General features: G+C 43.0%; 1 protein-coding gene across 3 annotated transcripts in view; it reads right to left on the reverse strand.

Annotated features, from left to right (window-relative positions):
- NEK11 (NIMA related kinase 11) overlaps positions 1–17,371 on the reverse strand; it is a 160,292-nt gene that overhangs the window by 35,073 nt on the left and 107,848 nt on the right. For all 3 annotated transcript variants that reach the window (XM_029070653.2, XM_029070654.2, XM_029070650.2), the window contains 2 exons: positions 12,293–12,444; positions 4,160–4,220 (listed from right to left, as the gene is read on the reverse strand). In XM_029070653.2, the coding sequence (XP_028926486.1) occupies positions 4,160–4,220; positions 12,293–12,444 (213 nt within the window). The remainder of the gene's footprint in view (positions 1–4,159; positions 4,221–12,292; positions 12,445–17,371) is intronic.

Genomic DNA, 17,371 nt, shown 5'->3' on the forward strand with positions numbered 1-17,371 from the left:
GGAGAGGGAGTTTAATACCAGGTAGTGGACAACAGACACCCTTGGGGGCGGGGGGAGCATTATATAGGTGCCACCCCAATTTCCCCAAACCCATTTTCTGGCACCTCTCCCCATCGCAGGTTCCAGGCACAAAAATCTGCCTCTGAAAAGGGATAACACTGCCATAATTTTGCACATATTAAAAATGGCAACTTCATATTTGGGGCATCTTAAAAAATTAGGGTGAAATGGCTGTTGTCCAGATCCCCGCTGCCATACAGGGATCTTTCTTTGCTGTTTCTCTGAATTTCCGCTATTCTCCACACCACCCAGCAAGTTACTCTCCCTCTGCTCCAGGTCTTCCTCCTCTTGCTCAGCAATCCCCAGATTTTCTAACTCTTGAGATTTCAAAGTTTGGGACCTGATATCAGTCTGTGATAGTGCGTCACTCACATAAACTATAATGTTGACTGGTTCCGTAGATGAGAAGAGCCCTAACGATGATCTTGGGCTAGGGACAGGAAATTGCACTTCAAAGGCAGGATCTTGCAACCTAATGCTTCACAAGTATTAAACTCAATCCTCTCATTTTTGAAAGAATTTAAGTTCATCTTAGCAGGACTGTAATACAAAAAGTGTCCAACTCACAATTTACTACATAGAAATGCAGTTTTCTACTTTGACTCAGATACTTTTGTGTAGCTGAAAGTACACACCCTCCTAAATAAGGGAGAATTAAGTTTCATTAATCAATTAATTCTCTCAATATTCCTTCAAGATTTAAAAGCCTCATATATTGTATTTCCTCCTTACATGAACAGAAATCAGAGCCTGAGATGAAACTGGTTTTCCCTAAATGCTTATTAGAATTACCCTGTAAGAGAGAGACTCCGACCAGTTATTACGTTTTCAGATTTTTTTCTTTTTGCATTTCTAATTCTTTTGCTTTCAAGTTGAAGAAAATCTACGTCAAGGGAATCTTTGTGACAGGCATGTATGACTTAAATAAAGAATATGATGACATTTAAAAAAAATTTAAACCATGTTTAATTTAGGGTATATTGTGAAAGGCATAAACCCATTTACTGTGGTTTCATTTTAAAGTGTGGCTCGCTTTCTTATTTAAGATTAAATCTACTCTTGAATCCTAATAACGTTTTGGCATAGAATAGCAACTATAATTATCAATAAGTGGTAACTATAATTGTATAATTGCTGAATCATAGTAACTCCCTGTAAATGTAATTAAAACAATGCTGGGTAGCGGGCTCAGCACACCTGAGTAATTTCACCAGCACAGATCTCAAGATTAATGAAATGAGACTGCCTTTATACAGCCTCTTTTTAAACAGTCTCCTCATCTGGCCATTTGAGAAAGTTTCGGCCTATCTGCCGGTGTATAACTTGTTCCCATTTTCCTTTAGGATGAAGTTTGGAATGCATTCTCTCCTCACTGTGTCTTCATATTCATGACATTATTTTCAACCCATGGGTATCCTACTCTAAAGTGGGAATAGGAAGAAACAAGAAGAATTAAAGGAGGGGATTTCGGGTCCTAAAGGGTATTTTAAGAAGCACATGTGGTAAACGAATCCCATCATCACATAATGAAAAGCTTGGGGATGGGGAATCATGGCTGGGGGGGTGAAGTGGGGTGGGGGAGTGAAAGGGGGAGGTCAGTTAGGCCCCTGTGCTCAGCTGGTGAGAAATTTCCCGTTGTTGGGCGGGGATGGTCTCTATCTGTTGCCCAGTTGTCCATTCCAAATGCTTAGTACAGTGCTCTGCACATAGTAAGCGCTCAATAAATACTATTGCATGAGTGAATGAATTTTGCTTCCAAGGCAGACTGCAGCCATAGTTTCAAGAGAACCGGACAGAATGATAAAGAGAAACATTTTGTTGGGTTGTTGGGTGAGTATTAATAATATGAACTACTAGGAAGTAACAATTGTAAGTTCTGTAATAAGAATAATGTGTTGTTACAACAGTCATCTTTGATGTTTATATTTCATTCAATGTAAATAATCTTTGGAAATCAGGAAAAATGTATTAGACCCTTTCCATTTTGAAATGTATCTGATAGAAAATGAAGTTACCTTAACTCAGAAGTAAAGGTAGGTGTGTATCTACCTTAACGTCTATTAATCAATGGTACTTATTGAGCGCTTACTATGTGCAGAGCACTATACTAAGCACTTGGGAGATTATACATGCATCTTCTATCCTCCACCTACACCCTCTTACTTTGGAGTACATATTCACTTCCAAGGCTTCGACATCGCTATGCTGATGATTCCCAAATCTAGGTCTCCAACCCTGATCTCTCTCTCCTGCTCTGCAGTCTCATATTTCTTCTTGCTTTCAGGACATCTCTACTCGGATGTCTCACCGACACCTCAAACGTAACATGTCCAAAACGGAACTCCTCCTATTCCCACCAAACCCTGTCCTCCCCGTGACTTTCCCATCATTGTGGATCGCACCAACATGCTCCCTGTCTCACGGGGCTGTGACCTTGGTGTTATCTTTCACTCGTCTCTCGCACTCAACCCACATATTCAATCTGTCATCAAATCCTGTCTGTTCAACCTTCACAACATTGCTAAAATCCACCCTTCCCTCTTCATCCAAACTGCTGCTAGCATGTTAATCGAAGTATCTTGATATCCTTCGATTAACATGCGAAGCATCTATCCTATCCCACCTTGATTACCGCATCAGCCTCCTTGCTGAGCCCCCTGCCTCCTGTCTGACCCCACTCCAGTCTATAGTTCACTCTGCTGCCCGGATTGTTTTTCTACAAACCTTTCGGACCATGTTCACCCACTTCTCAAGAACCTCCAGGGATCTCCCTCTGCATCAACACAAACACTTTACCTTAGGCTTTCAATCACCTTGCCCCCCTTCTACCTTAACACCCTGATTTCCTACTACAACCCAGACTTCACGCTTCGCTCCTCTCATGCTAACCTATCCTCGATCTCATCTATCTGGCTGCTGACCCCTTGCCCAAGCCCGGCTTCTGGACTGGAACTTCTTCCCTCTCCATAACTGACAGACAATCGCTCTCCCTGCCCTTCAAAGCACTATTAAGAGCACATCTCCTCCAAGAGGCCACCCCTGACTAAGCCCTTATTTCCTCTTTTCCCAGTTCCTTTCTGCGTTGTCCTTCCTCTTGGATTGGCACCTTTTATTCATCCCCTCAACTCAATCCCACGGCCTTTACGTACAAATCTGTAATGTATTTATTTTGGCCTCCGTCTCCCCCTCTAAACTGTAAGCTGGTTGTGGGCAAGGAGCATGTTTACTGATTGTTATACAGTACTCTCCTAAGTGCTTAGTATAGTGCTATGCACCCAGCACTCAGTAAATATGACTGATGTGGAAATGCCCAGACCCAGGGAACAAATCTTTAAGCAACCAATAAAGCAACAGATTCATATCCTAATTTAAAACATCAGTTTTACTGATATTTAACCATCCTTCCCTTTCGGACATTGTTCCAAAGTTAGCCTAAAGAGATCCAGTCAACTTTCAGAGAAGAATTCTAGCGTTTTTCAACTAGGCCACATATCAGTATTCACCCTCACTTTATCTTATGTCTCCGTGACAATTTATTATCTGGAGTTAGCGAGATCACGGTTGAGCTGTTTGAAAAGAAAATTTAGCAGCAGGGTTTTCTCCTTGAAAGTATTGCAATCTGGGCTTCATCCCATTTCTTGAGAATGAAAACGTTAAAGAAACCCCCGTTTCCTTTTGCAGACCTAATATCTTTCAATAGCTGGCTGACCTTCATGGTCACAACCCTCTCAGCTTGAATGAAAGCAATACGCTTCTCCGTAATATGGGAGGTGGGTAGATTTCTCTTCCCAGGAATTCGTGTAAAATCTATTATGCAGCGCCAGGCTGGATAATAATTACGACTGCCTCCAAATTTCCATTTTGCCTCAGACATGGGCAGGTTCACACTGAATAACTTCAAACTACTTTTCAGAGGTTGCAGCTTGTGTTGCTGTCTGGAAAAAAACCCCAACTTCTTTTAAGAGTAACTTTTAAAAGTATTAAGAAAATGGCAAGAGTGGCAAAAGAATGGAAAGGTCTAAATTGACTATATTCCAAGAGAAGGCTCACAGATCCTTCAAATAGTATGTCGTTACGGTGCGAAGTGACATCAACTCACCTAGAGAGCTGCACTCCAGGATATTCTCCAAATACCTGACCATTGCTTCAACATCACTGTCCTGTAGGCACAAGAGAGAAAGAAAATCATTGTGGTTGTTAGCATTTCTCATCCTGCTCATTGAATGAATACAGCAGGGCAGAAAACTGGGACTCCGTTTGATCTTAGCTGCTTTCCACATATTCTTCTTTAGCAATATGAAGCTTTCTGTGCAATCGAACATTCGACTCTTACTTGCCCCGGTGCGTACTGGCAGATCGGGAGTTCCTTAGTGGGCAGGGTGAATGGAAATCAGCGTGGTCTAGTGGAAAGATCATGGGCCGGAGAGGCAGAGGACCTGAGTTCTAATCTCGGCTCTGCCACTTGCCTACCGTGTGACCCTGGGCAAGTCGCTTCACTTCTCGGTGCCTCAGTTCTCCCGTTCTCCCTCCTACTTAGACTGTGAGCCCCATGTGGGACAGGGACCGTGCCCAACCGAATTAACTCGTATCTACCCTAGAGCTTAGAACAGTTTTTGATACACAGTAAGGGCTTAACAAATACCATAAAAAAGCATACAAACTCCAATTAATTCCAACCATCCGACACAGGGTCAACGTGATCTGGAGAAAATGACGCTTCCTAATTAGACCACCATTTTAACGTTTGTGGTTATGTCCACTCGGAATTAACATTACATTTTTCACCTCTCAATTTTAACTCATCGAGGCCAGGTAGGAGGGGGAAAGGTCACCGAGTGCTTTAAAGCCTAGATTAAGGCATTTCCATTTGAAGTGGAAGTGAATGGGCAACCACTGGAGGTTCTTGAGGAGTGGGGAAAACATGGACTGAAAGGTTTTTAGAAAAATGATCCGAGCAACAGACTGAAGGAAGGACTGGAGTGGGGAGGGGCAAGAGGCAGGGAGGTCGATGGGGAGGCCGATGCAGGAGTCGAGGTAGGCTACAATAATTGCTTGGCTGATCACTGTAGCAGTTCAGATGGAGAGGAAAGGGTGAATTTTAGAGATGTTGTGAAGATAGACCCAACGGGATTTGATGAAAGTTTGAACATGTGGATTGAGTGGGAGAGATGTCCCGGTTCCCATCTGGCTGCACTTGGGGTCAAACATAAAAAACGCCGGGAACGGACAACCCTTGCTCGTGGGGGCCTGCGGACCTGACACTCAAAATGCCTGAAACTCAAACCTCTGACTTCCATATGTATGACCCGGGACAAATAATAAAGAGAAGCAGAGCAGCGTGGCTCAGTGGAAAGAGCCCGAGCCTGGGAGTCAGAGGTCATGGGTTCGAATTCCGGCTCTGCCACTCGTCAGCTGTGTGACTGTGGGCAAGTCATTTAACTTCTCTGGGCCTCTGTTCCCTCATCTGTAAAATGGGGATTAAGACTGTGAGCCTCACGCGGGACAACCTGATTATCCTGTATCTACCCCAGCCCTTAGAACAGTGCACATAGTAAGCGCTTAACAAATACCAACATTATTATTATTATTATAAGGAAGTGCACACATTAAGAAGCACAGAAAAACTGGAGTTCTTATGGCATCCGTCTCAACCTAGAACTTAGTGATTAAAGAGGCTCGGGGAAGAAGGAAAGTAGTTTGGCATTACCATCACTAGAGGGGCATGTACGCTAAATGCCAGTTCTGAGTATCATAGTCAATCACACGGGGAAGGATGGCCAATGTCAGAGACTGGGTTAATTTGGTTATTAAAATTCAAAACGATCTCGTGATTTTTCTAGCAACTTATTTGTAATTTACCTCTTTGAAAGATGGCTACTGTCTCGCCTCTCATGGAGGTTAATAGGAAAGGGAGATATTTCACACTCCAATTACAACTGCCTGAGGTTTTTTCTGATCTTGCTTCATGCTCTACGGACACTTGGGTGTTAGGATGGCATTTCCAAGGGTCTCATTCTTGATCATTCTGAACTGCGGAACACTAATTTACGGCACTGGAGCAACAATATACTAAACGATATATTTAAAGTCTGAAAGAGTGAATATGCCCCCCTCGGGCACCTTTCTCACAGGAAATAACTTGGACATTGGGAAGAGGCCGGTTCAGTAGATACACACATATGTTCGAACGGTGACATGGGCGGATGGGAATTGCGGCAATTCACTGTTCTGCCACCCCTGAATATTGATATCCTTTCACCTCGTTGTGTATTCTTCTGCAGAGAACCTTAATTGATACAATGTGTGTAATGCTACAAATGGATGTGATGGCCAATGAAATTGTGTACGTTTGAATGCTAAATCAATCTCTGAAAAAGGCTGTACGGGATCCAGAATTTTGGCATTTTAGCTCACTTCCCATATAAGCCTGAGGAAGTGAGTTTTTCCCTTGATTACTCAAATGTATGACTTCAAGGTCTCAAATTATATTCATTCATTCATTTAATAGTATTTATTGAGTGCTTACTATGTGCAGAGCACTGTACTAAGGGCTTGGAATGTACAAATCGGCAACAGATAGAGACAGTTCCTACCCACTGACGGGTTTACAGTCTAATTGGGGGAGAACGGTCTAATCATAATAATGTTGTTATTTGTTAAGCGCTATGTGCAGAGCACTGTTCTAAGCACTGGGGTAGATACAGAGTAATCAGGTTGTCCCACGTGAGGCTCACAGTCTTCATCCCTATTTTACAGATGAGGTAACTGAGGCACAGAGAAGTGAAGTGACTTGTCCACAGTCACACAGCTGACAAGTGGCAGAGCTGGGATATGCTAGATCACTGCAACTTTACTCTTTAAGCACTTCCTTTTCCACGTATTCTTCCCTTTATCTCTACATGATTTTGTATCTGCCTCCCACTTTAGATTGCAAAATCCTCCAAGGCAAGTATTTTATCTCCTTTCTCTATTGTACTATCCCAAATGTTCTGCATTCGATATTTGCTCAGTAAATACTATTTATCGATTGATTGATAACTAGCTATTAACGTTCTCAGGAATGGCCAAATTGCAATTGATATGATTTATGTTCTGGGCAGATTAAAACATTTTGACCCGATTAAACACAGGGATTCCCCCAAATCTTCCATTTGATTGTTCAAATCGTCAACGACAAAAAACCCCACCAGAAGCTTCGGTTAATATGGAGAGAGTCCCCGAGGCTTTGAGACTCATTAAAACAATTTTGAAACCTGCCTTGCCAAATATGCTTTTGCTGTGATCATCCAGAAAAACACAGCGTTTTGAATGCACAGCACATCCCACTGTTGTTTTCCTAGTCAACTTAATGCTGATGCAATTAGCAAATTTCTTGTGAAATTACGATGGATGCTCCACTGGGGACTCAGCAGCCTAGAAAAGCAATTGTCCAATCGGTGAACAATGTTTTATGCAAGGATCATTTAGTCGTACTAACAAATTGACAGACATTTGGGCCAAATTGGCAAAACCATCTCCTTGACTGTGTACTTGAAAACAGAACAGACTTGCAAAAGCGGCAACTCTACAAAGTGTTCGGTGGTACAGCGGGTTTACACCAAGTCCAATTAGCACTCCATTCTAGCATTTACATTTGTTCCTGTCATTTCCTTAACCTTCCCCTCACAGGTGGCACCATTAACCTCCCTGTCCCCAAAGCTTGCAAACCTGACATCATCTTCAACTCCTTTGGGGCCTAATTCTCTCGGTCTTTTACTAGATCCTGTCGGTTTTTCCTTCTCAACATTTCCTGAATCCATCCCTTCCTCCCCACCCAAACAGCCACGTCCTTAGTCCTAGCTCCGGACTAAGACTATTCTATCAGCCTCCTCGCTGGTATCCTTGCCTCTAACCTCTCCTTTCTCCAGGCCCTTTTGCGCAGCCCAGATCATTTTTCTAAAATGTTACTCGGCACATATCTCTCCACCCCGGAAGCATCTCTAATGGCTACTCATTTCTCTCTGCACCGGGTGGAAGCTCCTGGTTGTAACTGGTTTCAAGGCTCTCCACCAAGTAACTCCTTCTTACACTGCTGATCTCTTCGCTGCCCCTTTACATTCACCAGGTTATAGCTCTTCCCCGCGTTATAGCTCTTCCCAGCTTCAAAACCTTTCTGAAATCTTATCTCCCTCGAGATTCACTCATTCCCCAGCTGAACTCAACCACTTCGGGTGTTGTCGTCCCAACGGCCACCTTAGCACTTGGGAACATCCTTAGCATTCATATATATGATTCACAAACTCTCCCTACTTATTTATACTCATCCATTTTTCCTGTTTCTTCCTTTCATTCGTTCATTCAATCGTATTTATTGAGTGCTTACTGTGTGCAGAGCACTGTACTAAGCGCTTGGGAGAGTACAATACAATAGATCGAAACATTCCCTGCCCACAAGGAGCTTACAATCTAGTCAGGGAGAGATGGACGTGAAGGTGACACTGGAAGTGCTAAAGTGGTTGGAGAGGGGGGGGATGAAACATTAATCAGGGAAGACCTCCTGGCAGAGATGTCATTTCAGAAGGGGTCTGAGCATGGGAAGAGCTATGTCTTGGATCCGAGGTGGAGAAGGAGTTCAAGACGTGGGGAAGGACAAGAGCAAGAGGCTGAGGGCAAGGGAGATGAGAATGAGGCACAGAGAGTAGGTTAACTTCAGAAGCTTGGTTTTCTTCCACTTTCGGTCAATCTCTTGCGCTGCAGTGACTTCTGCAAAGCAGTTTAGAATCAGTTCACGTCTTCTGGCATGCATGTATTGAGAGCATAGCCATCGACACACAGTAGCTTGTAATCAATGGTTTCAGGAACCTTCGACGATACCGGTCGTTTGTTCGATCGGAAGTTTCCTAGTAGATTGGAAACGACTGCTCCACTAGCTTCCTAGTCCCTTACTATGTCTTCGCTGTATATGCTTTCCTCACAGAACAGTGCTGGGCATATAGTAAGCTCTTAAATACCAACATTATTATTATTATTTGTCACTTCTAAATATTTGTAGACAGTAAGGGAGAATTTACTTCGTCACAGGAGAAAGCTTTCTGTACGCAGCTTTTAGATCTGCAGCCTCAAATCAAAAAACAACAACAAACATTAGGTTGCAAATAGGCATAATCCCCTCCTCATTTGTTTTATCAATTCCAAATCTCCCTCTTCCTGCCCCTCCTTCTACTGTGCCTTTTCTCTCTAGCATCTGGTAACAATGTAATTTGCTTGCAGCAAATAGTGTCCTTCAGCATGTGGGCCAGGTCTGATTTTCATGGCTGCACAAATGTAGAACATTTAGAAACTATTCCAGACACTGAAAACGGCCGATAGACTATGATTCTTTAGCAGTGATGATACTTTCCTATTAGCTGCCTTCCCCTGGGAAATAATAATAATAATTATGGTATTTGTTTATCTCAGCGCTCAGAACAGTGCTCAGGACATAGTAAGTGGTCGACACCGGGTAATCAGATTGTCCCACGTGGGGCTCACATTTTTTAATCCCCATTTTTACAGATGAAGTAACTGAGGCACAGAGAGGTTAGGGACTTGCCCAAGGTCAATACAGCAGACAAGTGGTGGAGCTGGGATTAGAACTCACGTCCTCTGACTCCCAAGCCCGTGCTCTTTCCACTAGGCCACGCTGCTCCTGCTGAGCAATACTGGTCAGATCCATGACAGACAAAGTTTCAGAACGAAAGCAAAATGCATGCTATTCTGACCATTATTCATTCAATAGTATTTATTGAGCGCTTACTATGTGCAGAGCACTGTACTAAGCGCTTGGAATGTACAAATCGGTAACAGATACAGTCCCTGCCCTTGGCTCAATGGAAAGAGCACGGGCTTTGGAGTCAGAGGTCATGGGTTCGAATTCCGGCTTTGCCACTTGTCAGCTGTGTGACTGTGGGCAAGTCATTTAACTTCTCTGTGCCTCAGTTACCTCATCTGTAAAATGGGGATTAAGACTGTGAGCCCCACGTGGGACAACCTGATTCCCCTGTGTCTACCCCAGCGCTTAGAACAGTGCTCTGCACATAGTAAGCGCTTAACAAATACCACCATTATTATTCTTAATCGGGAAAATATTACCAATGCACCCCAGATGGGACCCGAACCCACAATCCCTGGCTTAGGAGGCCAGTGCCTTATCCATTAGGCCACTGCCTTATCCATTCTTCAAGGCAAATGACCTCTTCTTGACAGCCTATAGTGGGAGTGGGGTGCGGGGGCGCAGAGAAGGGAGGCAGAGCGCAGCATTTAACCTCTCTGCCATCACCTCTCTCATTACTGCTTATTAGGTTTCCCACAGCCATAGACAAGCCGCAAGGTGACCTCGTCGCATACAGCCTGCTCAAAAGTATGGCCCTCATTCTGAATCCTAAAGCTTGATCTCATTAGCTCCCGAGCCCAGTGCTGATTTACACCCATTAATCACAAGGAGCTAGAAGCCATTATTCAGCAGCCGACCAGACAAGTGAGCAGAGCTGATCTGTCCTGAACAGAGTTGTCCCGAAACCAGTCATTTACGTGGGTCTTCTCGCCTCCCTCGGGGGATCCCGAAAAGCTCACGTGGAAAGGGTTTGCAAGGGTGGGTAGCGTGGGGAGAACAGAACCTCATCTTTGTAAAATGAGACTCGCAATAAGCCTCTCTGTCACCTATAACATTACAACATCTCAAACTGTCACAAAATTGTGAATTTCTCAGGCATGCCTGTCAATCTGTCTGAATCTCACTTTCGGCCTCATTTACTCCACTTTATTAAAAACCGTCTTTATATCTCCCGCTGTCTTCAGTTAATACCTAGGTAACAGGCCAATGATTAAAAAAAAATTACTGATTGATGCTTAATGACAGAAGTTGTGGATAACTTGGACCAGGGTCAGATGAAAACTTGAGAGGCAGAGAAGACAAAAGAAATAGAGGATACAGAAAACCAAGCAAACCCGTTAAGACGGATGTGCAACCCAAAGGATTGTGTCTCCAACAGAGTGGCCTGGGCACTTCCAGCTGACTCAATCTATAGGATCCCGGCAGGCCAGTGATCCTGCCCAAGTAAAATCAATCACTTCCCCTACAACATTTCTCTGATTCTTGATGAACAAATGATTACTTCGTAGAACCTTTGCTCAACAATCAGAGCCAAGAAAGCATAGTGAAATTGGAGAGCCTTTCAGGTTAACTTATAGGAGAATCATGTTCTAGAAACACCAGTTCTACAGCTCAAAACACAGTTTCAACTCCTAAAAGTACTGTTTTATCTCTTTCATCACAAAAAGTGCAATCACCTTCAGCTGCTAGAAACCCATCCTGTCTTTTAAAATGAACAGTCCACTTTTGGGGAACATAAGACTTTACCAACAGAACATTTTGGGACCTGAGACTCTTCAGGGAGAAAGACTACAGGGGATTAGCCAAGTAGGAATGCTAATCATTTCACTTGATCCAAGTACGCGCATTTGGCATCAGAGTATTAGCATTACTCCTCTTGTATGTTCCCGGGCATCCGGTCTGCTTCTCTACCGACTAAGTTGTAAGAGGAAATTATCTCCTTTCCAAGTACAAGTTTGTCATATTTTAGATTTCTCGGGGTGGGTAGTATGATTGCTAATTGAGTTATAAACTAGTATATCCAAAAGCATTTGGTGCAACAAACTTTCCGTAACTCAGAAGTTCTGTTGATCGCTTCTTGACACTTTGCTTATAATAGTCTCTCGGATTCTCCTTAAATCAGATCTGTTCCACACCAGTAATTCTTTTCACAGTACCCCTGAAGGTACATGTTTGGTCTTGCTGTCTGTAGAGTGACCCATTCATCGTCAAATGGTTAAAAAAAACACTTGAGCAACCTCATTAGCAGGGGTCAAATCAATCCATGCAGTATATGACGGGTATAGCGGAGTTAGTGGTATATGGCTTACGGAGAGAATGGTACAAGGCTCAGCCCTAGGGAGGAAGGGGGTTGTAGGAGCCTGGAGAAAAAAGAACAATCTGCTCTATGTTCTCACACCACCCACTTGTCTCCTTCCTCACCAGAAAATTGGGACATGCGGCCTGAACGGATAGGACCAACTGTTGTCTGGTCTTTGGTGTTAGAATATAAATCCACTAGCTGTAGATCTTTTGGATCTTCACTCACACAGTCTTTGTGGGGTCAACTGGAAAAAAACAGGGTGTAAGATTTATTTCAACATTTCTGAAGACTGCACTCACCTGTTGATTTGTTTTAACAACTGTCTGGGATGTTTCATATTCCACCATTTCTTCCTGAATTTTTTCTTCCGCTTCCTCCTCGCTCTCTTCAGAACAGGAATCAAATACATCATCGTAGTATTCTTCTGCTACCAGGGGATCTTCAGGAATTTCTGGAATGAAACCATAACTAGTGATTAGGGACTGGGAAGGTGAATGCCATTTTCATGGAGTTAAGGAAACAGGAGTATCAATAAGCCATTCCATTGTTGGTGCTTAGAAATGATTTGGAGTTCAGTCTTACTTTTCTAAGAAAACCCAGAGCAATATCATTTATTCATTAAAGTGAATGATTAGCGAAAAGGAGGAAAATTTTTTTCATGTTTGAAAGTTCAGGGAAAGCAAAAGCATAAAACAATTTAAAAAGTTCTACTAGAAAACACCTCCATTTAAATAAGAAAGCTCATTTCAAGGGAAGGAACTAAGGAAGCAAAGATGTTCCATTCCAGCATTGCAGTAAACTCCTGTTATATAATGTCTACGTGTTCTCAGGCCAAACAGTCCAAGTGGAGTTGGGTCAGCGTTCTAGCTAAGAAGCAAATCAACAAAGTTAGAGGTGAGCACACATAAATAGGTCAAAATGCTAGAGATGACGTTTGAGAAGTGAAAAATTTTTTGCTTTCATAAATCTGGAGCAGATTCCGGGAAGCTTTCTGAAGCACAAAAGTTAGCTAGCTCTTAAACTTTGTGGGTTCAATCCTTATCCTTTCAGCAGAATGTTTATAAAAAATGAATGATAAAAAGTACATCCTGTTTGTTTATATCAAGTAAGAGTTACGTAACTCGTTTGATGTTTTAACATTACTATTTTTAAAAAGTTGACACTTACAATAACACTTTCATCTAAGGCTGTCCAAAGTGTATTGCCATCAAGTACAGTGACAGCAACCGCACTTTGCGACTGGAGAAGAAAGAGGGAGATGGAAGTCGAAGAAGAGAGATTATCAGCGGTTTAAAAAAACACTCTGCAAATCAGTGAGGTAGAACTCAAGACCAAGCTTTACCATTTTAACCAATTAACTAAGTCTCTTCCTTCTAATCTCAACCCTGCAGCTAACTCATTATGTGACATGCAGATCTCTTCACCTGTCACTGCATTAACCAATTTTTCCAAAGGGTTGCTCCACTGAAAACCTCATGGGGCTCCTTTAGATTAACTGTGGAGCCCTGGGAGAGTATAAATCTGGAAAGGCTGCTAAACACGATCTCACTTAAGAAATTATCTAGAAAAATGCACTGTGCGGAAGGAACAGGCAAGATCCCTTCTTTGTCTCTGATTATCTTTCCTGAGTCCCCTCGCTGTCACCACCACGTGCTGGCTTGACCAGTCAAATTAAACAGCCCTACCTTACCGAGGGGACTTCTGTCTATGGGGAAAGTTCAAAGAAGTGTAAAGCTCCTGGGATTGTGCTTGTCAAATGGGCAGGAGTGTGTTTTTTATGGGCAGCAGGTGATCACTTGTTTGCACTCACAGTCAATTTGGCCGGTGAGGGAAAATGCTCTTTGATAAATAGCTTTAATTTCCTCTCACCCTGAAGTCAGACGAATAACTGATGCATCAGTGCTGCGTTCTGGAATTCCCATACTCTTAGTAGGCAATGACTGAGTATGTTTACCAAGAAAACCAATGATAACTGCCCAGAGCATGCACTACAACTGATCCAGCTCACCACAGAACAGAAAGAGAAAAGATCAACCATCGCATTGTCCGAAAGATTCTCCTTCTAGATACTCTCTGGTTAAAAAGATAACAAAGCTCATCCATGGTTGGCTGGATAAAGAGATTAGCTTTTTATTATAGGCTCTATTACTCTGATAAAAATAATATCTTGCCTGGATATCTTTCTCCTGAAAAGCTCTAATCACTTTCCACTTTCAAACAAATAATCTCCTAAAACCTTACTCAATCATGTCAGCTGGTATTATTTTTGACAGGTATTTTGATCCCCATTTTGCTGGCAGTAACCAAGAGACAGAGAGTATCAGTGACAGGCCCAAATTCATCCAAGTTGGGGGAACTGGGACAAAAAAAAGTCCAAATCTCCTGACTCCCCAGTCCAGAACTCTTCCTACAGTGCTCATAATACTTTATGGGCACCTTTGAAGTTCATAGCACTTTACCCATAAACACACATTCATCTCCTCATATGATCTGGGCAGCAATGCAAAGCATGGGCTGGAGAGGGAAAAAGATTGAGGAGGGAAAGGTTGAAGTGAAGCTAGGATACGACAGGCCCCTGGACAAGCTTGGTAACCACTTGGATGGAAAGGGATGGGCTGATTACGGTAACGTTGTGGAGGACGAACCAGAAAGATTTGGGGACCGACTGAATACGGGGGTTGAAAGAGAGGGAGGCTTAAAAGAAATGCCAAGGTTGAGGGCTTTAGAAACTAGGAGGATGGTGTTGATAACTGTGGAAGGAAGGTTAGATAAGTGGAGGAGAGGATTTGGGAGGGCAGATGAGGAATTCAGTTTGGGTCTTATTTACTTTAAGTTGCCAGTGGGACATAAAGACATCTTGGAGGTAGGAGGAAATGCTAGATTACTGAGGAGAGAAGTAGATTTGGGAGACAGTTGAAGCCATGGGAATAGATGACCTTCTCAGGCAGGTGAAAGCAGAACTTAGAAGAGAAGGGGATCCAGAGCTGAGCCACGAGGGAAACTCACTTTTAGGGAGTGAAAGAGGGAGGAAGAACTGGGAAAAGAGACTGAGAAGGATCAGACAGAGAGGTAAAAAGAGAACTGTGTTAGAAAAACCAAGTGCTTCCAGAAGAAGGGAATGATCCACAGTGATCCAGGCAGTCAGGAGGTTGGGGAGGATTATGATGGAGTAAAGACCATTAGATTGGGCAAGAAGAGGGTCATTGATGGCCTTGGAGAGAGTGGTCTCAGTGGAGTGAAAGAGGAAGAAACTGGATTGTTGCATGTCACAAAGGTAGTTGGAGGAAAGGAATTGGAAGCAGTGGGTGAATACAACCCACTGGAGAAGTTCGGACAGGAATAGAAGAAGAGATATATTGCCTTGGTGGACTTAAGTGGGCCAGTTTTGGCCCCATTCCACTTTCCAAAAGATGTATAGTGACCAACAATACACTCAAAGTTACCATTACTGGAACGTGGTTGCAGTAAAAGCCAAGTCAAAGTACTGTCATGTTTCCGGTTTTAAATGATCCTAGATTATGTTTCTTCTGATTCCAACAATTCCACCATATTAATTTTTCACCACCTTCCGAGAGCTTCATAGAGCTGAAGAGCCACACAGGTATTAGCATAATGGGAAATTCAATTGTACTTTGCATATTAAGACACCTGCTCCCCCAATTCAGAGTATGATGGAAACTTGGTTGGGTGGGAGGGAGACAATTCCAGTTTTCCCCACAGTGTGTGCTTAGCAGGAAAGTGTGAATTTGACTGACACAAGTGTCAGAGTGTCTGTCAGCAGATCCTTCTTTGTTAGAACAGGCAGAGAAGCATTAATGTCATTACCCAAGGCTGGAGATTATAAAGTTTATAATGGAAAAGAGGAAGCTTTGCTGGAAGTCAATCTTAATGCTGACACCTTACTTTGTGCCCACATCAGCTTTGGAATTAGCATCAAGGACCCTGACAGTCAACCTTTCCTGCCAAAACTTACTTTCTTTCAGAATCCACTAAAGTGACCCCTTGGAATAACTGAAGGGAAAGAAAGTTTCACTCATCATCTTTCCCGCAAAGCAGTGCCATGTTAACTAGTCCTGTTGGCCTGGTGTTAATAAGTTTTGGGACCTCCAAATGGCGTGTGATATCATTAAGTATCCCTGCATATGAAGACACTGAAGCTGTCTCCCTGACTTCACTGTTTCTCATCCTGAGAGGATCGGAGGTGTCTTCTTTACATTCATTCATTCATTCATTCAATCGTATTTATTGAGCGCTTACTGTGTGCAGAGCACTCTCCTAAGCACCTGGAAAGTACAGTTCAGGCAATCTCTGCCCACAACGGGCTTACAGCCTAGAGGGGGGAGAATGTGAGGGACAAATATCTATATATTTGTATAGCTATCTTTATATATACACATTCATTCATTCAACTGAATTTATTGAGTGCTTACCGTGTGCAGAGCACTGTACTAAGCACATGGGAGAGTATGATTCCCTGCTCACAATAGGCTTCTATCTTGCTAATTAACGGAGTTATTAACTAATGCTAACGGGACTATTAGCTTTTTGATCATGGGAATGTATTCAGCCCAGTTCTGCCTTTGGTTAACACTGACCAAAAACACTTAGGTACCTAGCCGTGTGAAGCATTCCTGCCCATCTACTCGTTCATTACAGTCTGTGCCCCACGAGAATATGATGAAAGAGTAAGGGTGGAACCAACTGCACAGGCTATTAGTACTATAATCCATTCTTCTACACGGGTTCTCAATCCTCTCTTCTCAAACCGCCATTTCTGAAGGGAGACTCTCCCATCATTATAATCTTGGAACTGAAAGTCACAGCAAAAGCCGTTTTGGCTTTGCCAGAGATTCCCTCTCAGCTCTATTCACTTCAGCAAAAAGGTCAAGGTGATGGGGTATGGTGAAAAGGTGACTGGGATAATAACAATAATAATAATAATAATGTTGGTAGTTGTTAAGCGCTTACTATGTCAGAGCACTGTTCTAAGCGCTGGGGTAGATACAGGGTAATCAGGTTGTCCCATGTGAGGCTCACAGTCTTAATCCCCATTTTACAGATGAGGTAACTGAGGCACAGAAAAGTTAAGTGACTTGCCAAAAGTTAAGTGACTTGCCCACAGTCACACATGTGAAAAAGTGGCAGAGCCGGGACTCGAACCCATGACCTCTGACTCCCAAGCCTGGGCTCTTTCCACGGAGCCACGCTGGGATGGCACAACAGAGTTTTCCCAGTCTCTACATTTTGCTGTAACCATGATATTGGGCTGCCTCTCTCCACATATCTAATAATATAACAGAACTCATTAATAAATGTTGAAATTAGAAGCCAAATGATTTGCGACTTGAGAAAACCAAAGGACTAATCTGAGGCATTTC

This window comes from Ornithorhynchus anatinus, chromosome 8, assembly GCF_004115215.2.
Source record: "Ornithorhynchus anatinus isolate Pmale09 chromosome 8, mOrnAna1.pri.v4, whole genome shotgun sequence".
NCBI lineage: Eukaryota > Metazoa > Chordata > Mammalia > Monotremata > Ornithorhynchidae > Ornithorhynchus > Ornithorhynchus anatinus.